The sequence below is a fragment of the Python bivittatus genome, unplaced genomic scaffold (assembly GCF_059951505.1).
Source record: "Python bivittatus isolate LINGU-HERP-01145 unplaced genomic scaffold, Pbiv_v1 ctg000480_np1212, whole genome shotgun sequence".
Taxonomy (NCBI): Eukaryota; Metazoa; Chordata; class Lepidosauria; order Squamata; family Pythonidae; genus Python; species Python bivittatus.
Genome location: NW_028277075.1, coordinates 31,285,091 through 31,309,839, shown reverse-complemented (window position 1 = coordinate 31,309,839; position 24,749 = coordinate 31,285,091). Strand labels below are relative to the sequence as shown.

At 38.1% G+C, this 24,749-nt stretch overlaps 1 protein-coding gene across 8 annotated transcripts in view; it reads left to right on the top strand.

Annotated features, from left to right (window-relative positions):
- Window positions 1–4,225: 4,225 nt before the first annotated feature.
- The window catches only part of GPHN (gephyrin), a 284,049-nt gene continuing 263,525 nt past the window's right edge, over window positions 4,226–24,749 (top strand). Inside the window, exon 1 of one of the 8 annotated variants that reach the window (XM_088145626.1) lies at window positions 4,226–4,465. In XM_088145626.1, the coding sequence (XP_088001752.1) occupies window positions 4,402–4,465 (64 nt within the window). In that variant the 5' untranslated portion in view covers window positions 4,226–4,401. The remainder of the gene's footprint in view (window positions 4,466–24,749) is intronic. The other 7 variants (XM_088145622.1, XM_088145627.1, XM_088145628.1 and 4 more) reach the window with 7 other exon arrangements.

Genomic DNA, 24,749 nt, shown 5'->3' with positions numbered 1-24,749 from the left:
CTGCCAGTGTTGGTGGAGGATGGGGGTTTTGTTTTATTTTTTTTCCTCTGGTAGTTCCTTGATTAGAGTATTTGCTACTGCTTGTTGTATGATTTGCCATGTGACTGTTAGCCACCAAGAGATTGTGAACAGAGATGGTTATAAATGTAATAAATAAATAACAATAGTCTTTTACTGTTGATCAGGGAATAAGTCATATGATGTCCCTTTGGTTCCTTAATACATTTATAGATAAATATTTAAGGTATGCTTGTGATGACAGTGGTTAGGGCTGTGAATACACATGTACTTTTATATGTAGACTATACTATGTACTGACTGTGAATCCAAATGATTTGCAGCCAATATTAGATAGGTATGATGCATCAATTAATTTGGATCTGAAGGTTAATGTATTGGGACTTCCGGAGGAAGAAATGGCGGACTGAAGACAGCTCCACAGAAAGCGGAGCCAACAACTGCGGCAAAGAATGAAACACTAGCAAGTAGACCGGCTCTTTGAAACCTCTCCAGACAAGGAGAGGACTTGAGATCACCCACAAGTGCTCCAGACAGCTGCTCCTTGTGAGGAGAATGCAAGATAGTGGACTCTGGTGGGTTTAGAGCTCTGGGAGGCAAGGGAATAGCAATCTTGCTCAAATCGCGTTTGGCCCCTTTGAAAGGACGCTAAGTTTACATACTTCCTTTTCTAACCACTTTTGGAAATTGTTTGTTAATGCTTTTAGGAAACGTTTTGATCAACAAGTTTGACAGCACTGGGTAAGTTTCCTTCAATCCTTAGCAAAAGAAAGTTTTAACTACAAGTTTAAGAATTTAAAAAAAAAATCTTTTTGGAATGAACAGCAAAAGAGTGATTAAAACTTAGATTTTAGAGAGTTACAAACTGACTAAGGATCCAGATGAATTTGAAATAAGATTTTGGAATTAATTATAAAGAATCCTTCTCATGGGAAAATGCTTTTGTTTTGATTTTTTTTAAAAAAAAAAAGATTTTAAAAATTGGACACTAGAGGGAACTAAAGATGACAATTAAAGGAGAAGAACATACAAACACGACTTACAATTACAGAATGAAGCAAAATATTCTAACATTGGACATATCAAAGGATATTTTTGAAAAATGGACTCAGAAGTTAATATTAATAGCGTCAACAGAGACATCTGCCTCTATGGAGAGACTGTGTCTAAAAGATGTTATGGAAGAGGAACAGGTTTTACCTGACAAGATCGAGACTGAGTTGAAAGTGGATTTACAAATGGCCGGCTACAAAAATGACATGGAAAAAGATGCTAACCCTGGACATACAAAAGAAACCGGCTGATGTTTTAATAATTAAAAGGGATATACAAACATTAAATCAAGAGGGTGACCTGGATAACTTTCTTATATTGGATTTACAAAAGAGGCTTGTTAAGGTTTTGAAGAATCTTGTGAGAAGAGGCAAAGAAAAAATGAAATCAAGTTCTATGACATTATTTGAATGGACTAAAGATTAAGATTGTTAGAAGTAAAAGGAAGGAATATAAAGTTGGTTTATTTGATCCAGATCAAAATAGATATGTTGTTATCTCTGATAACTCTTAATGGACTTTTGCTGACACCAGGACTGAAATGATGATGCTTTATAGATTTGTTTATAGATAAGAGATGGAATATGGGATGAAGATATCTTTTGTTGTATTTTAAGAGAAGGTGACAAATTATTAAAATTGTTTATATTTGTGATGAAGGTTAGAAGTAATTTCTTTATATATTTTTTCCCCTTTACTATATTCTTACTTTTCTTTCTTTGTTCTTTTTCTTTCTTTTTCTATTTATCTGTACATTCTACTCTTTATTTTTCTATCTTTCTTTTCCTTTGTATTAGTTTTTACTATTGTAATTATAATCTTTAATAAAATTACTATTTAAAAAATGAAGGTTAATGTATCAAAAACCAAGGGAAGTGAATTTAACAATGAAAATGGAGCAAATGAATTTATATACCTTGGTAGAATGTTTACTAAAGATGGGAAAATGGATGGAGAAATTTTAAGATGTGCAAATGCTGGTAGAAAGATAGTGGGTAGTATGTGGTCTGTTATTATGAATTAATATTTGTTGAAAGAAGCAAAAATGGCTGTGTAGTGTTTTTATGCTCACTTTGTTACATGGAAGTATGATTTTGGTACATCAGGAGGAACATAAATGTAAGGTGAATGCAGTGGGAATGAGGTACTTATGTGTGAGGGTAAAATAAGAGGAAATAGGATCAAGTATGAATGTGGAGTGAATACAAAGTAAGTGATCAGTAAGTAAGAAGGATGTTGAATCGCTTTGTGTGAGATGGGCAGCTATATAAATGTGATGTATAAATAAATAAATAAATACATAAATAAATAAATAAATAAAACAAATGTATGAAAGAAAATGACTGGATTGAGAGGAAGGGAAAGACAAATAAAGTTATACTTGGATGATTTTGTTATTTCATGCCTTTAATTGCTTTGGCTTACCACCTTTCTGTGCTTTGTACAACACTGCTTACTCTGAAAGGGAACAGCATGTTGGATATGTACCCATAAAATTAGGATTCTATAAATACTTACCTGGGAATAAGCTTCAGTGAACATAGTGAAACTGATTTTCAAGTAAACACTTGAAAGTATTAGGCTACAAATGTTATATGAACTTCATATAATGAGGTTATGAAAAGGATTCTGTTTTGGTGATTGTTCTGCTGTTTTAGAGCTGTGATGAGCTCCTGATGGTAAGATCCTGATGTCTTGTTTTTTTATGGCTGGAGTTACATTTGTGTTGAGTATGTGGGAGTTCCTCATGCTGTTTTGAGCATTTGCTTTGATGTTGATATATTTTGAGTACTGTACTTCATTTTCTCCTTTTCTGTTTAAATATGTTGCAATGCCCCAAGTTCTTGGAACACAGTAAGATTAAATATACTATTTTTAAAAAATCAGATGTGATTGCTATAAATTAACTATTTAATACCATTTTTGCATTTTGTTAGACTTGAAAATAGAACTTATAGTACAACTGTATAAATTAACTTTTTATTCTAACTTTTAATGTTTGTGGCATAAAGTATTTAAATTTTGTGTAGAATGTGTGCAACCATTGACCTTAGTGAAACAGCAATTCAAAATGCTCCAGAATGTATGTGTGAAAAAGATGTATGGATTTAAAATCTGTGGACTTTTGTGCAATGTATTTGTATTTTGTGAGCAATTGTGATATAGCTTGGATTTGACACCATATTGACTTGTAATGCTAATTCCGTGTTCACATCATGGCTTTTATCAATATGGTTGCAAAGATTGTGTCCATGCATAGCAAATAAAATATGGTACAGTACAGTTAAGTGTTCTTGCTGTATGCATTTACAAGCCATGCAGGTGTGTGAAACTGCAGAGGCAGGTTTACGCAAGACAGTGAATGAACAGAAAGAGAACACATTGCATTAGGTTTGCATTGACAGGCAAATTAAATGCTCAAACAGCTTATACCTGAACATTGATCTTCTTCCATTTCACTGCCTTTCTATACCTTGCCATAGCAAGAAATTTCCGTGGAGTGTCTATGCCGGGCATGCAATATAGAGCAATAAACGTGGGTGTAATGTGAATAACTGCAACCTGTTTGCAGAGGAACCGGGTAACTGTCAATCGCAGTAGGTGCAGGCGGCAGCTTGCACGTATGAATGCAGTGCGGTATATGCCAGTGCTTCGCGATGCAGTCAATTACGTGTGGATGTAAAAATGGTGACTGATGCATGTGTCGGTGCAGTGCAAGTGCACGCAACAGAATACTGGCATATTCCAGCTAAGGCAGGACGTGATCTCTCCAAATAGTCCCGCTGTTTCATGAATACGGAAAGAGCTACTGGGAATACGCCGACAGGCGAGATTCGTAGGTTTTCTGCGCAAAAAATAAAATAGCCATCAACTTCGTATTCCCTCCGCACCACTACAGCAGGACCTCCCCAGCTCTTCTCGTAACCCAATCGTATCTGAAGGAGTAGAGCAGGAGCAGAATAAAATAAGCCAGTACTGAAGCCGTTTTCAGCATTCGATTGCTCTTGACTGAACGCAGCTCTTAAGGAATCCTCTTTTCGCTAAAATCTCGCCCGCGTTGTGTTTGGCTCCTCCTTCGGCAGCTCTGGTTCGTCTGACCTTTGTAGGCTCCGCCTTCCTCCCATTCCTGGCCCGCCCCGTCAGTGCAGTTCGGCCTAACCGCGCGCGCTCTCAGGACCGCCTCTTTCGAGACTGGCTCCACCCCTCCTCGCTCGCTCCACCTCGCCCGTTTTCCCTCTCCCCTCCTCCCCCTTCCTCGCTCTCGCGCTCCTTCTCCCCCCAACTCCCCCCACCCGCCTCCCTGTCAGTGCGGTGGCTGCGCTGGGAAACATGGCGTCGGAGGGGATGATTTTAACGAACCACGACCACCAAATCCGCGTCGGGGTTCTCACAGGTAACGAACCGCGACTGGGAAGCGGGGCAGAGGTGGCCAGGGGTTGCGGCTCTCCGCCAGGCTGTTCCGTGCTGGGTGTCCCCGCCGCGGGCGCCGCGCCGCGCCGCCGACGCTGCTGCCACCTTTCTCCTCCGTGGCCCCGCCGTCACTGCACCGGGACCCCGAGCGCCGCTTGCGGCTTCTCTCTCCCAGTTCCCTCGGGCTGGGCTCGCAGCGTCGTGCCGTCGCCAGCTGAGGTGAACAAGGAGCAGCGCGGGGAAAGCTGCCTTGGCGGGCGACCGTAGCGGTGGTGGGATTGGGCGCTGCTCTCGTTGCCGCATGCGGGCGGGAGGCTTTTCAGTGCCGCAGCCTCGAGTTCGCCGCTCCCGCTGGGGACTGGCCCGTAAATAACCCGGGGGAGAGGGGAGGAGGGTGGCCCCGGAGATACCGGCTGTGCCTCGGGCGCGAAGGGGCAACCGGGGGCTCCGGAAAAGTACCTGGCTAGACGGACCGGAGCGGGCGGCGTGATCCGTTCCGAGCCCAGGAGGATTCCGAGCTCGGCATCCCGATCCTGGCGGAGGGGAGCGGAGTGGGAACCGCTGCACCTGGGCCGCTTTCAGTGGAAGACACTTCGGAGAATCTGTCCTTCCGTTCTTCTCACTCCGGGGGAAAGCCGCGAGCGATTCAAGCGTGGAGAGAGGAAGAATCGTGGGGGAAGGGACGATCGCGAGCCTTGGGTGGAAGCCCTCGGCAACCTGCCCGTGGTGGGCCCACGTTCCCAGCTACGCTGCTGGGAGGGAGAGGGGGAGGGGGAAGGGAGAAGGGAGAAACAGCAGCCGTTGCTGCTTGTAGCCTCCTCCACCTCTCCTCCGCTCAAGCCTGCAGCGGAGCAACCAGGAACAGTTACTGACGCCTCCACATTCTCTTTAGGTGGCACGGCAGTTGGGATTGGGCCCAGTGTGCTCAGTCCTTCCAGCTGCACCACCTGGAGGAAGATACAAGTGAGTGGAAGGAGCAGCCAATTCAAGGGACACCTGCCCAGGCTGGGAGAAAGTAGCCAGGAAGGCTACAAGGAGCTGCTGCCTTAGTCCTCTTCCCAGGCAATATGGTAGAAAATAGCTGATACCGTCTCCTCAGAAATAGCATGTGAGCAAGTGGCTGTAAGTGGCCTCTTCTTACCAGTGTTCCTTGCCTGGGTGATTCAACAGAAGAGATGGCAATAAAGAACACTTCCTTTTGTATCTGTTATTCTTGCACTGGACTGGATAATGGTTGGGGCTAAGCCTAACTGGTCCCTCAGGGGAGGAAGGATGAGTGAGGAGAGACTGTAACTATGCCTGTTCATTGTTGCTTCTTGGGTTACTTCTCAGCCCATTCAAGGAGCAGTCATGTTTGTTTCTTTGCTTGGCCCTCTGGGCAATGGTTCTAGGCCCAATTTTGTCTGCCAGCCATAGGGGAAAGGTTGATAAATATCCTTGAACTACCATTTGTTTGCTTACTTTGGTAGGAGAAGGTGAGCAGAAGTATAGATGAGGAGGAATGCTTCTAGTAGGATGCCCTTCAGTGGTAAGGGTTGGGAGTGGAGGTGTTCTTGACACGCTGAAATAATGCTAGTTGCCTGTTGGTGCTGATTTTAGATGCTAGCCCTGCCTTTTTGCTTGGAAAATAACTTCTAGGACATAGCCAATCTCTGTGGTGAGTTACAGAACAAAGCATTTATTTTCCTTCTCTTTCCCATTTTGGGGTGTCTTACTTTTGAGTGGTAAGTAAAGGTCTCAATTATTAAATAAATTAAATTGGAGATGTGGAATTCTCTTCCTAAATAGAATTGTTTCTTCTGCGCTTTAAACACATTTTCTTAAACTGGACAATGAGACTTGAATTTTCTGTACTGAAAAATGAGAGAAGATAAAATAGTTGAATGAAAAAAAGTTAAAATAGCTGAAAGAGAAATTGAATAGGTAATTGGAAATGCATTTATTTAGCCTTGGTATTGAATCATAATTGCTCTCCTAAAAAGAGAGTTCTGTGTTGGTGTATTGCATGCTTGGTTGTCCCAGATTTTGAGGAAGTCTATGGTCTGTCTATGAATAGCTAATTGGAACCTTCCTGAGCCTGAATGTGACAGAGGGAAATCCCTGAGTCTGATGATGCGCTGTTCTCTTCCCTTAGTACTGAAACTACCAGTTTCTGATATTCATCATCAGTAGCTAAGAGAATGTAATAGGGTAGTTTTTTTCTTTCCTTTACGACAGTAGTATGTAGAATATACAATTATGAAAGCTGCTGATGGGAAAGAAACATACACCGTAACCAGCTGCCTATGCAGAGACAAAAGTATGGCAGATAGAAATTGGCAAGAAACAAAAATCAAATTTGTAGATTTTTTTTCATGTATACACTTTTCTACCTATATCTTTGGAGGCAAGTTTATTTATAGAAACTGTAGACATATTGGAGAAGATAAGATAAATGTGAAATGTTTACATATTTCAAATTTCATTTTCGGAATTTAGGATTACTTATTCATTCGTTAGATTTATATCCTGCCTTTTATACAGAAGCTTAAGGCATCATACACAGTGCTCCCTCCAACCACTTTTCCTGACAACGATCTTGTACATAAATTGTGGGGAGAGAGATTGACTGACCCAAAGTCACCCAGGGAGGTTCTGTGTCTGAGGGTAGACTAGAACTTGGGTCTCCCCAGTACCGATCTAATTCCTTAAGCCAGTGTTTGCCAACCTTGGCAACTTCTAAGTGTGTGGATTTCAACTCCCAGAATTCTTATAAATGGCCATGCTGGAAGTAGAATTCTGGGATTTGAAAGCCACACACCTGGAAATTGCCAGAGTTAGGAAACATAGTCTTAATCGCTATACCACACTACCTTCCTCTGCTTTTTTTTTAATGCTTTTTTAATGACTTTTAAAATGCTTTCTTATATGACTTTTGAGACTAAAGCAAGAATATTTTTTTTACAACAAGTCTTAAACCTATTTTATATATATTATTTCCAGAAATATCAAGGTGCAGCTGTATAGTTGCAAATCTCACTGATCTTACAATATTATAGGTATACTGAGATTTTGACAATGATAATTTCAAATAAGAGCATAGTGTTTAGTATTTTTTATTGCTCAATAGAGTAATCTGACAAGGTCATGATTTTGTAGCCAAATACACTGCAAATTGTACAAGTTGTATTTTTAAAATTATTAATATCAATGTAGTAATCATTATTTTTGTCAGTGTTTTCTTAAGCTTCATTCTTATATTAGGTACTGAGGAGAAGGAATTTAGCCTTAGATCCTGAAAAGTAGAGCACATGAAGTGCAGAATTCTAGATTTAGCTTTATCAATCTCTCCATTGTGGGGGTTTTTGGCCACTTTTGTGGTAATAGAGTACAGTAACCAAAAAGAATAATTTAATTTCTTAATAGGATATCCTTCTATCCTATTTTTACATAGGATAGAAGGATAAGTTGCTTTCATGTAGAGGAAAATGGACAGTGTTATTTCCTGAAATAATTCATTATAGGAGTTCCTTTTATAAGTTTTACACCTATATTAACAGTTGACAAACCCATTTCACAAATATTAAGAATTCCCATTGGCAAACATTTTCTGTTATTATTAAATGATAAATACACATTTTATCTTAATCACTCAGTCTTACCTTAACCCTGGAATGTAAACTACTACTCTGAGTATTTAGTTCTAATCTACTTTTCAAAGAACAAGGAGTATTAACCTGTATATTCCAAGCTTATTAGCTTGCCATTATGCTGTAAAAATTTTTAGAATGATTATTACTAAGAAATGTTGGGCTTCAGCATGTGGCAGCGTTAAGCTAGCCTTGGATGAGTTCATCCAAGGTTGGCTAAGTGCTGCCACAATACATGTAGATTTATATTGTGACCTCCTTTAGTAAGACTACTGTATTTGGGCTGCAACATTTATAGCCTTTCCTCAAAAAGGGAGTTGTTCATTCCCTTGACCACTTTAAATGCTTAAAGTGCTAATTCAACAGTATGTATAATGATGTTCTGTGTTTTGAGTTCTACAGTACTAGATAATTTTTAGAACATTGATTGCAAGAAATATAGCATTATAATTTAAAAATATAAAATTCCATGAGTTTTCAATAATATTGTAGTATATTTTATTATGATTATGTTCTCATTTCTGGGTTGAGCAACTGCTATTCCTCAAAATAAAATGAGGCAAAATCACTTTAATGAGGTCTTTATGTGTCCAGGTGTGTGTTATAAAGATGATGTTAAAATATAAATATGATAAAGGGAAAGTGCATACTCATGCTCAGATACCCAAATTATCATGTAATAACTAAATAAAATATATTCACATATAGACTTATTCTACCCTTAATAAATTTTCAAGCATTTCCTTTGTTTCTTAAATCAGAATAAAGTCCCTTTAAATAACTTGTGAATTAGTAATTCACATGGAGCAAATTGACAATTTGAATCCTTCTTCTTAGCAATTATTTATTGCACTCAAAGCAACTAGTTACATATAGACAGTGCTTATGACATTTGGCCATCTTCTGCATAGTCTACAAAACTTGTCCTCCCTCCCCCATTTCATGCACTCTAGTTGATTAGTTTCTACATTTCCTATAGGGCAAATGTGTAGTGCTGGGAAAAGAGACAGCGTTGACTAATTTGTGTTTTCCTCAGCTGTTCCAGCATCAGCCTGCTGTTCATCCTCCTTCCCAACTGATTAGCTGATTGATGCAATCTGTATGCCAGTGGGTAGGAGATAAGACTCTGTATGTTTATGTGTGTGCATGTCTGTATCTGAAAGGAAGTGAGACCCCCCTCCCCCCCATTTGCAGGGGATACTACACCAAAACGTGACTATTAAAGGTATTGTGTCCTGTTAACTGTGAGATCAGTAATAGTATGACATTGTTTAATAAAGATTATTGAACTGAAACTGAGAACATTTATGTCGTAAGCATTCAGGTTCCTTATGAAAGGTTGTTCTGTGTTGTGCATGTTTTAATGAATATGCAGTTTTCAACAACTGATTGTCAGTAGTAAAAAACAGTGTCTTTTAAAAGTACTGTATTGCTGAATCAAGCAACTTGATGAGAGAATGATAAGAATGTTGATGGTATTAAAAGATTAAATAATTGTTTACTTTATAAATACTACTTCCTTTTTTTGAAATAGCTAACGTTTGTTTAAATGCTTATGTATGTATCCAAATCTCAGTAAAATTTGTTTTATTTGCAAATTCATACATGGAATAAAAAAAGTTAAATCAGCTGTCTGTCTTAATTTCTACCTGCTAGTTTATGCAAGGGACTCATATCTAATGTGAGCTTCCTTTTGTAGAAGCAATATTTGTCAGTTTCTCCTGTGCCTCCCAACACTACCTTCCTTGATGCTTTAGGTTCTTCAGTATTCTAGAAGGGAAACAGGAATAAGCAAAACCATCTCATTTCTTTTTGTCAGTGGGATAGCTTATGGACGTCGATCCCTTCACAGGAAGCTGATACTCTCTAGTAGGTGTTCAAAGTATATATAATCCATTTCAGAAATCAGTAATAGAACTCAATAAGGTTGCATTTTCTCAGTATTGCACATGGAGAAGGAGGCAGAGACATACTGGGAATGTTTTGCTTAAGGCTGTGTAGTAACTTCATAACTGAAGTATAAACCAGTTACTTATTGTCTGTAAGTCAATAGACAGTAAGTCCATTGACAAAATAATAGTGTGACGTTTGGTGGGAAATTTCTCTGGCCAAAATCTCTTTGATAATATTGCTATGAGAAGCACTGCTACTTCCAAATAAGTACCTGTTCACTTTTCTACATATGTGTGATACAATTTTCTGTGATTTATTGGCTCATGATGGTAAATATTAAGATGTTACTCTTCTTTGCTATATTGATGAGATATGGCTATGGATTTTTGTAATGTTTGCTTCATATGAGGGTTGAATAGTACTTGCCAACAGATGGCAGTACTGATGTACCAGAAGCTCTGATGTGTTCTACACTTTCATCTTCAAGTGGTGGGGAGTTGCTTTGAAGAAAGGTTGTGTTGCTATTGTTCATGAAATGGAAGCTTGCATTGAGTACTCATCATTACACTTTAAGCAATGCACTATGATTAATTTTTTGACAGTTGAAGGAATCCCTCCGTTTGAAGTTCACTGCCAAATTCAGGTTGTTTATGGTGATGACTGTTGACATGAGTACTGTGCATTGCCAAGCCAAAAAAATATCAGGATGGTGAACTGAGAAAAGCTGATTCGTGTAATCAAGAATGGGTGAATGAGCTATGATAGCAACAAACTAATATCACATAAGAAAGGTTGATGAATTGGTTAAGGACATTGGCAGATTACTCAGAGAGATGTTACTAAGCTTGGCATTTCACAAGAATGTGTAGGTCACTTTATTGATGTTGCTCTATATCAAAAGGTTTTGCAACATGGGTTCCTTGCATGCTAATGACAGAGATATAGGATTCAGGTCTGAAATTTACCATCAGTTGTTGTCACTTTCTGAGAACAAAGGTGAGGAATTCCTTCACAGCAAGGTGACAGCTGACCAAACATTGAGTCATCATTATGACCCAGAAAGGAAGTATCATTCCATGGAATATCATTACAAAGCTTCATCTGGGAAAAAAAAAAAAATCAAAACTCAGGCTTTGCCAGGAAAACTTGTGGTTACAGTTTTTGGGGGGATGCAAGTGGTATTATTCACATGGATGTCCTTGAACCTGGCACCACTGTCAACTCGAGAGTGTTACACTGCAACATTCAAAACCTTGAAACAACAACCAAGCAGAGTTTGAAAGTACCAGTAGGAAATTTTGTTGCAGCATGATAACACTAGGCCTCCCACCACACAAGCCACCCAAGAGTCAGTTGTGAAGTTGAATCTCACTATCTTAATCCATCTGCCATAAAGTCCAGATTTTGTGCCATGTGACTTGCATCTTTTCCCAAGGTTGAAGGAATATCTTTGTGCGCATCTGTTTGACTCAAATGAAGAGGTGGAAATAGATAGTCCTATCAAGACCTGGTTGAAGAGACAGTGTGGAATACTTTTGTGATGGCTTTAAGAAACTTGTCCATTATTGGCAGAAATGTATAGAGAATGGTAATGATTATGTGAAGTAAATACAGGTAGTAAAAGAGTTCATTGCATCGCATTGGAATATTTTCCTATTTCATTTATTAAAATATTCTTATTTAAACTAAATTTATAGAGGTGGAAGCATTACTTCTTACTCAACCCTCGTGTTTGAATAGGAAAACTGGCATACATATTATTCCCCAAAAGGGAAAAACAGAACTAATTAGGGCTACAAAGGTTTATATGATTAATGCAATTTGAGGGCAATTTTGAATCAGGAGTTCTGCTAAACCTCATTAAAAAAATCAAAAACATTTCATTTTGTATATGTACAAAGAATGAACAAATATGAAATACAATTTTGCCTCTTAAGAATGACTAAAAGTTTTCTAAAACTTCCTGCAGTCAGTAGCACTGTATTTTTCAGGTCCAAAAAAGCCAACAAAAACATACTGATACCTCTAAAAAATGCTGCACTGGTCAGCAAGCTTGCCCAGTTGGATGTTGCAATGTGGGTGCATGGCCAGTGAGGACAATGGAGCATCAAGGATGTAGGCATTAACATTGTGTCCCAAGAGACAGCATCTGGTTGGGTCAGTTCATTGCTGTGGTAAATAAAACTTGTTTTTTGAAAAACTGCATAGTATATGTCTGCTAAAGTTGTGCAAAAAGTTTTGAATATGAAATGTACTTATGCTTCAATTAATTTTGAATTTGAAATCAGTTGTTTCAACCTTACTAGAAGTGTGCTAATGCTGTTCCAGAATTGTTTCACGCTCACAACAGTGCTATTTTAAGTTTAAAAGGTTCAGAAACACTTCTCATAAGGTAACACCTGATTTGAACAGAGCATTTTGCTAATTTCATGTTTTAGATAGGCTGAAACAGAGAAGGAAGCCGATTTGCAAGTAGTTGTGAGGGGAGAGGAAGGTGAAAGGCATGGGTGGAATGACCTGGACACTTGATGTGATGCTCAGCTGCCTGCAGAACCTTAAGCAGATTGTGATGATATGTAGTTTCTTGAGTTTGAAGGGAACTTATATCAGTTTACTACATGTATACTTGCATATACTTGTATTTTATTTATGTACTTGTAATTTAGGTGATGGATGATATGCCAGAAATTGCACTTTAATCCAGACAATAGCCTGGGTCCTGTTCTGGCTGCCTAGACAAAACAGCAGATGTTTACAGTGGCCAAGGGTTTAATTGACTTATTTATTTGTGAGTACCCAGGGCAACTAACAAAGTACAACAAAAACAAAATATAAACATAAATTAATATTACTAAAATCAATTGAAAAATAAATTAACAATTGGAAGCTTTGTGAAAGAGATGTGTCTCTACATGTTTTCTAAACCATGAGAGTATGAGAACCAAATGCACTTTCTGAGAGAAATTCCCTAACTGGAGAGCAATGCAGGAGTGGCCCTTTTCCATATGCAAAGAAGGCTTTTGACAACGGGCTTTTCTGCGATTCTTGGCATCTGGACAGTTCTGTACCAGGAGAGGTGATCCATTAGATCTGTGATAAAATGTTAGATGTTTAAAGGTTAGAACCACTACATTAAATTATGACTTAGAAATGATCCCTGGACCTTGCACTGATTAGCAGCCTAGTTTCTGCATTTTTTATCAATTGTAATTACAAAATAGTAAAGATAAGTCCCACATAGAGTAAAGCTGTGCAGTATTTTGGACCTGATTGGGAAGTGGTGGTTTGGAACACAGAGTGTGATTTATTAAAGCAAGCACAATTCCTTCAATTAGTTACAGTGGGGCAAAAAAGTATTTGGTCAGCCACCAATTGTGCAAGTTCTCTCACTTAAAAAGATGAGAGAGGCCTGTAATTTTCATCATAGGTATACCTCAACTATGAGAGACAAAATGGGGGGAAAAATCCAGAAAACCACATTGTCTGATTTTTAAAGAATTTATTTGCAAATCATGGTCGAAAATAAGTATTTGGTCACCTACAAACAAGCAAGATGTCTGGCTCTCTCAGACCTGTAACTACTTTTTTAAGAGGCTCCTCTGTCCTCCACTCGTTACCTGTAGTAATGGCACCTGTTTGACCTTGTTATCAGTATAAAAGACACCTGTCCACAACCTCAAACAGTCACACTCCAAACTCCACTATGGCCAAGACCAAAGAGCTGTTGAAGGACACCAGAAACAAAATTGTAGACCTGCACCAGGCTGGGAAGACTGAATCTGCAATTGGCAAGCAGCTTGGTGTGAAGAAATCAACTGTGGGAACAATAATTAGAAAATGGAAGACATACTAGACCACTGATAATCTCCCTCGATCTGGGGCTCCACGCAAGATCTCACCCCGTGGGGTCAAAATGATCACAAGAACGGTGAGCAAAAATCCCAGAACCACATGGGGGGACCTAGTGAATGACCTGCAGAGAACTGGGACCAAAGTAACAAAGGCTACCATCAGTAACACACTATGCTGCCAGGGACTCAAATCCTGCAGTGCCAGACTTGTCCCCCTGCTTAAGCCAGTACATGTCTGGGCCTGTCTGAAGTTTGCTAGAGAGCATTTGGATGATCCAGAAGAGGATTGGGAGAATGTCATATGGTCAGATGAAACCAAAGTAGAACGTTTTCATCTAAACTCAACTCGTTTGGAGGAGAGAGAATGCTGAGTTGCATCCAAAGAACACCATACCTACTGTGAAGCATGGGGGTGGAAACATCATGCTTTGGGGCTGTTTTTCTGCAAAGGGACCAGGACGACTGATCCGTGTAAAGGAAAGAATGAATGGGGCCATGTATTGTGAGATTTTGAGTGAAAACCTCCTTCCATCAGCAAGGGCATTGAAGATGAAACGTGGCTGGGTCTTTCAGCATGACAATGATCCCAAACACACCGCCCGGGCAATGAAGGAGTGGCTTCGTAAGAAGCATTTCAAGGTCCTGGAGTGGCCTAGCCAGTCCCCAGATCTCAACCCCATGGAAAACCTTTGGAGGGAGTTGAAAGTCCGTGTTGCCCAGCGACAGCCCCAAACATCACTGCTCTAGAGGAGATCTGCATGGAGGAATGGGCCAAAATACCAGCAACAGTGTGTGAAAACCTTGTGAAGACTTACAGAAAACGTTTGACCTCTGTCATTGCCAACAAAGGATATATAACAAAGTATTGAGATGAACTTTTGATATTGACCAAATACTTATTTTCGACCATGATTTGCAAATAAATTCTTTAAAAATCAGACAATATGATTTTCTGGATTTTCCCCCCCATTTTGTCTCTCATAGTTGAGGTATACCTATGATGAAAATTACAGGCCTCTCTCATCTTTTTAAGTGGGAGAACTTGCACAATTGGTGGCTGACTAAATACTTTTTTGCCCCACTGTATATTAGGTGCTGTGTTTACCCTCCCTTATGTTCCAATGTAATTTTTCCCAATCTTAGTGCAAAGCACATTGCAGCAGACTTTTACACAGATAAAGTAGTTCATTTTGTTTTTATCTAATATTATGAGTCATAAAATAATATTGCAAATTGTTCTATAAGGTCTCCTACATATGTGAAGTAAGGAAGGGTCTGTATGTCAATTGAGTTTCTCTCAACTTTGTGTTTTTCCAATTTTAAATTCATTCTATTCCATTGCTGCATATGTTTGAACCTTTTTTAATATCAGTATTTTTTAACATTTACCTAAATTATTTTGTAGATTATAAGGAGATTTGTGTATATTTTAAAGGATTGTCAGAGGAATGGTCAGGATAGGAGCTGATACAGACACATGGACAGCACTTAAATAAATGAGTTTATTCTAAACACTAAGATAATTATATTAATTCAGTAGCGTGAGCTAATATATACAAGTGAAAATATAATTTACAAAACCTAGTAAGTACAGAACAATATATATATATACTCTTTAATTCTCAGTCTCTCCTCTCTTTCCCTCACTTTCACTTGTGCTGTAGTTCAGCTTCTTTTTCCCTCCTTATCTCAAAATAGCTGATAATAGAATGCCTGTGAGTTCTGGCTATCTTGCTGCTAAACAAAGCCTTTAACCCATGCACTACAAGGATATATGGATTTTTGTGTGTGTTTTCATTATTTGGAATACCATATCACAAATTTTGAAAAATGGAAATAACCAAAGTTATTCTTTTGGAAAAAATTGGCAAAATGGGACCTGGAAGAAAGTTTTGTTTATACTTTGTATATAGTAATTCTGTGGCATCACACTGATAGCAAAAATGTTTTCCCATTCTCTTTTGATCCTTCAGCTGTCCCCCCCCCCTTTTTCTTCTTCTTCTCCCAGTGTTGCAAAATCTAGTATCAAAAGAAAAAAATGCAAATTGTGTGGCTGGTCAGAAATGTGTGACGGGAAATGTGGATCTTCCTGGCTCCCTGAAATGTCCCCAAACCAGCATGTAATCCATTTCAACTAGTTTTAAATTCCTTCTAAAAATGGCAGGGGAGGAATATCTTTCTCTCTTATTTCTGTTCTGCCAGCAAGAGCGCAGCAGGCCATTGGGTTTTTCAGAGGCCTCTGGGAAGGAAGACAGGGCTAAATAGGAAAGTGCTCTTTTTACTTTCTTCTGTTTGTGTTTCTCTGGATCTGGTCCAGCACTTTCCAATTACTTGCTGAAAGCTTAAAACTGTGATTGACTTAAAATAATCCAATATTTGGTATCATAATAAGATTGAAGTAGTTTTTTGGGTCAAGCTCTCTCAGAAAGAATGAACTATACAAAATAACACATCAAGTCTCACCAATAATGCTCATGTGTGTGTGTGTGTACATAGTCTATTAATTTGTATATGTAAAATCATAAATCAATATTTTATTAAATTGAACTGAAGGCTAATGCTTCATTTTGGAAGAACAGCCTTTCTGATTATAATGAACAAGTGCATAATTTGTCAAAAAACAAACACCACAAAGTTGGTGAATCTAAAGGACAAATATTCAAGTGATAGGAAGTCTCCTACTTTCAAAAATACTTTGATAGGCACCAAGGGACTTCTTATTGACCTGCTTTTACATCTAGGTGTTTTTCTCTTTCCCTGAAACACACATTAAAGATATTCTTGAAAGTTGCCAAAGTGAATTAAAACCACTGGATATTAGACCATGCTGTTTAATTGGTTAGATAAGAATGTGCTATAACAAAAATGTGTAAATAATCAGAAATATGAAGCTTTGAGTGTAATAAATTTTCAAAAGGCAACCTATATTATAAAAGTGAACTGATGGCTATATTTGGAAAATATTTTAACACTTTTGTACAAAGTTATGAGCCTTGATTTCATCAATCACAAACAATAGTTTCAAAATATGGGTAACTAAAAATGATAGACCATATAAAACTAAAGTCTGCTGTGAGAATATTGTTATAATTTATGTAAGATTCATATTTAAAAATTAGTATTTTATGTGTAAATAGGCTTCAGAGACTAAGTGTACTTTTAAAACACAATTTTAATTTAAGTTAATCTAAATAGTGCATCAGAAGAGCTTATTTCTGTCTGAAATTTGTATGGATAGATTTAATAATGATGTATAATAATAAGGAATTGTTTTTGGCATCTGAGATTTCTGCACTGAATTGTATGAAGAGCAGCAGCAAGCAAGCTAGAGGAAAAATATTGTTAGGTTGAATTAGAAGGGATGCAGTAAAACTCACATGTTTACATAATATTACTGATAATGATGATGATGCTATCCATTCAGTCATGTTCGATTTTCGGCAATTCTAAGGACCAGCTCTCTCCACATTTTCTGATCTTTTACAGCTTCTTTCAGTTGTTTTATGCTCTGGTTGGTGTCAGCTTTGATGGTGTCTAGCCACCGTGTTTTTTGGCCACCTTGTTTCTTTTCATTGCTGACCATTCCAAGCATAACTGCCTTTTCCAGTGAATTTGATCTCATGACATGGCTGAAATAAGTAAGGTGGAATTTTGTGATTTTGCCTTCCAGTGATATGTCTGATTTTATGTGCTCCAGAACTTTGTTTGTTTGTCACCTTTGCTGTCCAAGGAACACACAGGAGCCTTCTCCAACACTACAGCTTGAACAAGTTGATTTTCTTCCTGTCTAGTTTTTTCATGGTCCAACTTTTGCAACTGTAGGTAGCTATGCAAAGCACGATAGTACAGACTAATCTGCATTTAGTTGCCAGGCTGATGTCCTTGCATGTTTGATTCGTGCTCATCATTGCTGTGTGACTTAATGCAATTCAGTGTTTTATTTCTGGATTGCATTCACTGCTTTGATCAATCTGCAATCCTAGGAAAGTGAATTTTTGCACACATTCAATCTCTTCACCGTCAATTGCTATTTTGACATTTCCATTCCTCACAGTGGTCATGAGCTTGGTCTTTTTGATGTTCCAGAAGAGGCCAAATTTCTCACTTTCTTCTTTAATCCTTTTGATCAGATGTTTCAGGCCTTCTTTGGTTTCTGAGAGGAGAGTTGTATCATCAGCATATCAAAAATTGTTGATGTTCCTTCCTCCAGTCTTTACTCCGATTGTTGATTCTTCAAGTTCCAGCTTCTTCATGATCACTTTGGCATAGGGGTTGAATAAGAAAGGTGAAAGAATGCACCTTGTCATACTTCTTTATCTTGAGCCAGTCAGTGCCTCCATATCGTGTTTGCACAGTGGCTTCTTGATTTGTGTACAGTGACTAGACCAACATGACCAGATGTGTTGGCACCCCCAGGTCTTCTCTCCACAGCTTGTCATGATCGACACAATCAAAGACTTTCTTATAGTCAATAAAGCAGATGTAGATCTTTTGATATTCTTAAGTTTTTTCCATGATTCAGCATAGATTTGCAATATGGTCACGAGTGCCACCACCCCTTCTGAAGCCAGCTTGAACATCTGGTAATTCCCTTTCGATGGCCAGACGTTATATGATCTTAAGGAGAATCTTGCTAGTATGAGGGATGAGGGCAGTTGTGTGGTAATTGGAGCAGTCCTTGGAGTCATCCTTTTTTGGCAATGGAATGAACACTGATTGTTTCCCATCCTGTGGCCAAGTGTTCATTTCCCAAACTTTCTGGCACAAGGCTGTGATGGTTGTGGGTGGTATAAGCCACAGCAATTCTGCGGGGATGGTATCAACTCCAGAGGCCTTGTTGTTTGGCAGTTGCTCATTGCCCACTTGACTTCTTCCTGAAAGATGGCTGGTTCTATTTCTGCTTCCCTTTTCTCATCATTCTGAGGAGGCTGGAACTCTGCTGCTGGCATGTAACTCTTCTGTATATTCTCGCCATCTGTTCTTGACACCTTGTTGGTCAGACAGTTCTTTCCCTTGCTTATTTTTGATGATACTTTTATGAGCAGTAAGTGGTGTTAGAATCCTTTTGACTTGTGCAATGCATTCCTGATGTGGAATGCATTACACAAGTCAATTCCTGCCCTTCATGCAGTCCTCTTCTAGTTGCTTGCAACACTGGTCCCAGTAAACTTTGTTGTCTTTCCTTGCTGCTCTTTGGAAATCCTAATTTAATTTCCTTGCTTCCTCCAAGTTTGCCTGCTGCTTTGGCTGCTTTTCTTCACTTGGCTATTCTGATGGTTTCATCTGAGAAGCACTTGCACTTTTTCTCTGACTTTTTGTATAATATGTGTTCAACTGCTGTCTCAGTGATGGTTGATTTAATTTCCTGCCACAGTTTGTCTGGCATCTTCTCAGCAGTATCCAGTAGTTCAAATCTATTTTTCACTTCAGTTGCACACGTGGAAGGGATTTTGATGATGTCAAACTTCTTTGGTGGTACTGTCTTTTTGATGTTGCATAATTTGACTCTTAGCCACCAACAATTCATCATCTGAACCGCAGTTGGCACCCGGATATGTCTTGACATCAAGGCCTGAACTGATCCATTGATGGCTGGATAGGACATAGTCGATCTGATTATGGTGCAGTTTATTTGGTGAGGTCCAAGTGTATAAGTGACGCTTGTGCTGTTTGAACCAGGTATTCATGATTCAAAATCGATTTTCATGGCAAAATTGTACCAAACAATCACCTGCATTATTCCTCTTCCCAAGTCCAAAACTGCCAGTGATGCCTGTTTCTGCTTGGATGCCAACTTTTGTATTAAAATCACCCAGTATGTAAACAGTGTATTTTTTGGGCACTTGCTTCAAAGTTTTTTCGATGTTGGCATAGAAACCCTCTATTTCAAGCTCCATTGCATCAGTTGTGGCGTAGATTTGGACAACTATGATTTTGAGGGGCTTGGCACAGATTCAGATGGTCATAATGTGACCATTAACCACCGAGAAGCTTTCCACTGGTTGGGGGAGTTTCTTGCTTGCTTCCACTCCATTCATTTTCCTGGTGTCGTGTCCCAAGTAATAGATCGTGAATTCCTCAGACTGGAAATAACCATTGTCTATCTAGTGTAGCTCACTGATGCCAAGGAGATTGATTTTCAACCTGGCCATCTCGCATTTGATGATATCCAGTTTACTCTGGCTCATTCTTCAGACATTCCCCATTGCTATCCAATGTGTCTTCATGTAGCACAGACCCTTGCTTTCACTGATGGCTGCATCAGCAGCTGGGATTCCTGCTGGATTTGCCCCAGGTGTATCATTAATGCTTTGACTACTTGCTGCAGGTCCTTGCTCTTCCCCAGTAGCTTGTTGGGTACCTTCTGGCCTGGGGGTCCTACCATTGGATACCATATCTGAATCATTTGAGAGCCTTTCCATATAATTTTCTTGACAAGGTTTTTACAAGGTAGGTCACCAAGTCTTTCCTCAACCCTCCCCATTTACCCAGGCTTGGGAAAAGCATGCAAGTCCATGGCTCGGTTACATAATATTACTAGAGATGTGCAAAATTGATTAATGTGGGAACAGAAGATTCCAAAGTCATTGCAGAGTATTCCATGCTGACCCTCCTCCCAGTCCATACTCTTCTTGGGGCAGTTTGTTGGTTTGCAGAAGTAAATCCTCCAAACCAGAACCTCAGTAATTGAGGCAGTTCAGTAGGCTCTGGATATAAACCATACATTGAAGTACTTCCAGTTTAGAAGATTTACTTCTGGAAATGCTCCTAGAATGACAAGCCTGGGAAGAGGATCAACATGGACTGGAGGGAAAGAAGGCATTTCAGAGTTTTCTGCAATGCTTGGTTCCTGAATCAACAAATATTTCATGTCCTTAATTCACACACAGCATCCTTAGCCTAAGAAATATTTTGCAGAAAAAGAGTAAAAATAATAAGCCATAGAAGTTAATGACATACGATAAAAATAAGGAAAGATAGCTAATTCTCAATTTGCAACTACTATTCAATATACCTCTCAGTGAAAGCTAGAAAAACCAAAATCAGGTGCAAAGCATATGAGATTAAACAGGTCTGTTACCGTAGCAGTGCACAGATGTCTGTTGCACCTCCTGCAGATAAACTATGAGCTCTAAATCTGTTGAGAAGGGGAAAAAACATACACACACACAGATGCACACATCAATTTATGTAGCTGCCCATCTCACAAGTGTTACTCTGGAGAGCAAACACAAGGTTAAAAAAACAACAGAATAAGTATAAATAGTAATGGACAACAATAACACATTAGTAGCACAATGGCATGATGCGATATGTGTGTGTGTGAGAGAGAGAGGTGTATAGTTGGCAATTGCTTCTTTTCTTTTTTAATTATGGCTTTTGTATCTTTAATAAAACTAGCATATTGTGCACTAGAATCTCTGCCTTCTTGTCTTCCATTGTGGGTGAAGCCTGACATTCTCCTCTCCTCTCCTCTCCTCTCCTCTCCTCTCCTCTCCTCTCCTCTCCTCTCCTCTCCTCTCCTCTCCTCTCCCCTCCCCTCCCCTCCCCTCCCCTCTCCTCCCCTCCTCTCCTCTCCTCTCCTCTCCTCTCCTCTCCTCTCCTCTCCTCTCCTCTCCTCTCCTCTCCTCTCCTCTCCTCTCCTCTCCTCTCCTCTCCTTCCCTTACTTACCAAGTTGCAATCTTCCATATGCCATGGTTATCACTAGAGGAACTTATAAATATTGACCTCCTCATGGCTTTGGCTATTTCACTTTTTTTTTTTTTTAGTAAGATTGAGTCTTTCATATTTTTTTTAGTAAGATTGAGAAGGTGTATAGTAAATTACCAATTTTTGTTGTACTGCGCCCCATACATTTCCTAGTATTCTCCATTTCCATATTTCCACATTCTCCATTTCCTATAGAGAGTGCTGGTCATTTTGTCCTGTATGCCACAAGTGCAACCAAAGTTCAGTTTTAATCCAAACTTACTCAATTCTATTCTGTGCAAACTAGTGTTGCTAATCTAGAGATGATAGTACCTGGCAAATCAACATACTATTGCTCAAATCCCGCCAACTAGGAGTACAGGATACACTGACATGTTTGATTTCTGCAACAAAATAACTGTACATTCTCAGCAGTGCTCCTATTCCAAGCACATTTTTCCTGAAGTAAGGACCATTGATTTTTATAATGTTAACTTTTCAAATAAGGTTGCTTAGAACTGCAGCCTTATTTTAATTTAAGGTTTATGATTCAATTATAATTGACTAAGTCTTATTTTTAGACCAGTGAATAATGGAAAATCTATTTTTTATGCTCTGCAGAAGTGTAATGGTGAACAAGTTTATCACCTGTTTCATTCTATTACTTTGAGCTGTAGTCCAACAGGCAGATGTTCAAGAAACGTATACAGCTTTGGCTGGGATGGAATGTTATGGTTTCTCCATTACAAAAGTAGGAAGGATCCACTTTCACTGTCAAAATTCTGTTTTTAATCTTCCTGTTCCACAGTTTAGCTTAATATGAAAGACATGTTCCAATTCTGTGTGGCCTTTAGAGAAGAAGAATCTTTGGGATTCTCAGCATCTTCACAAAAGATCAGAAGCACTGGTCCTAGTTAGCAAATATATGAAGGCTTCCCTATAAGGGCCAGGAATTAGCTTTTTCCAAATGAAAATTGCGATTGTAAAGAAGTTGACTTATGGAACTGAAGGCAAACCAATGCATCCTATATAGTTAATTATTCTAGGATGTTCAATATTACAAAAATTAAGCTTTGGGTAACAATATAGCAAAAACAAAATGTTAAGCTTCATTTTACTTTTATTTTCAGGAATATGTGTTTAAATAGTTTGACATCATCATAATCAAAAGTGATCAGACTGAAATTGACAAGTATTATTGTATTGGTGTTAGAGATTAATTTACAGGTTGGTTTATCTATATATGACTGTGACAAGAATTTGATCCAATGTTAGTTTTTTTACCCCAATTGTTCTTACCTTTAATGCTTATCTATCTTAAGATTTCTATTTTCTCTTTGGATTCAAGCAGTTTCAACTTATGTCATGTTTCTGTTACTCATTCTTCAAATTGATACTTGCAAATTAACTGGATTTTGATATTGCTTAATAATTTGAAATATGTTAATTATTCCTGTATTGCTACTCCTTTTATTTTATTGCCAGATTGTGAAATCCACCTAAATATGGTTTTGGAAGTTGCCATAATGAGTTAAATAAGAATGTGTCCCTTCTTTCCTTTTCCATCCTCACTTTTTTCAAACAAAAGCCTTGGACAGTTTGGAATAAAGACTTCTCTTGAAATCTATAGGTCCAATTTTCCTGAAATGTGTATATTCAGATTTCTCACTTTTTCAAATCTTTCAAGTACTAATATGTCTAGTTCTGTTTCAGTTATCCTCACCCAGAACAAAAACTTCAAGTTATTTCTCTAACCAAGTGTTGTGTAATTGCATTTTTTTTACTTTTTAATTTTTTATTGCTATACTATATAAAAGAAAAAGACAAAAACAAAAATACAAAACAAGAAAATATTTAAAAATGGGGTGGGGGACTCCAAAGAACCACAACAAATCCCAATACCCCTCCAAAAAAGGATTAATATGTAAGGGTTTTTAATAGCAAAGAATAATGATCAATCTTTCAATTTTGTTGATAAAAGATTAATTCAAAGAGTGGGAGTGAACACATTTCTTCCATTCAAGATGTTACGATGGACTGGTGATTTATTTCCAACCACAAAGAATTATCTTTTTTGCTACACTCCGTAAGAGAATTTCAAAGCTCTTCATTTTTTATATGTAGTTCCACATATTAACATTGTTAAGTCTTATTACTTTCCCCTAAATCATATTAACACTATTGTGAATATCAGGCCAAAACAAGACAACCATTTAGTCATGTTCAAATTGTAATATGTCAAATATATTAAGTCTAATGAAGCTCTCACAATTATAATTTTATTATTGAATCAACAAATTCCCTGAAGACTTGTGATTTTTAAGTAGTGGGAGAGTTCCATATGACATAAACAAAGGAAAAATCTTGGTGTACCATTTCATTTTTCTTACAACTAAGTCTATAAGTTTAATAAGCTTTGGTTGTAATTAAACTCTTATTTGTGTTATGTTTGCTAAATGAATAAATTAGAGCAGTTCTAGAACATCTCAGGACATATGGGCTGTGAGGAAACTGAAATTGCTGTAAAATCATAATGTGTTTTACTTACATTATATATGTGCAAATATATGCTTTAACTTAGTCATTAAGAGTTAAAGTATTGTAAGGTTTGCATTTTATAAATAAGCAGTCTAGCTAAGAAAGGGCTACAAATCTTTCAAATATGAAATGAGTATAAGTAGCGTGATTTACATGTGGTCCTTAAAATGCCCTGTTTGAGAAAAATGACCAAACATTTGAATAGTACCTGATACAAGGCTATTACAAAAGGCAATATGCACCATATTATTATAGAAGGAAATAGAAATGCCCTTCTATGGTGGTTTTCCTCTATATAATTGTTAAGATTTGCAATAGAAGTACTGAAGTGTTTTTAAAAAGCAAATCAACTCTATTACACTACCGCTTTACAGAAGCAGAGAGATACTGGATCCAACTTGATTATTTTGAGAAACTGTCTCATCTTATTACCAGCACAAGAAAAAGATCTTTGATTACATAATTTTAATGTCATTTGGAACACTTTAACTTTGAAAGAATTCAAAATGACTAAGTATATATGCTGACTCAGGTTTACCAACCATACCTTGAGAGCTGTTTAATTTACCATGTCAATGTATTGTGTATTAGATACTTTGTTTATTATTAAATAAGAAGCCAAAATATTTTCATTGAAGCTCACCTCTAGAAACAGAAACAAAATCA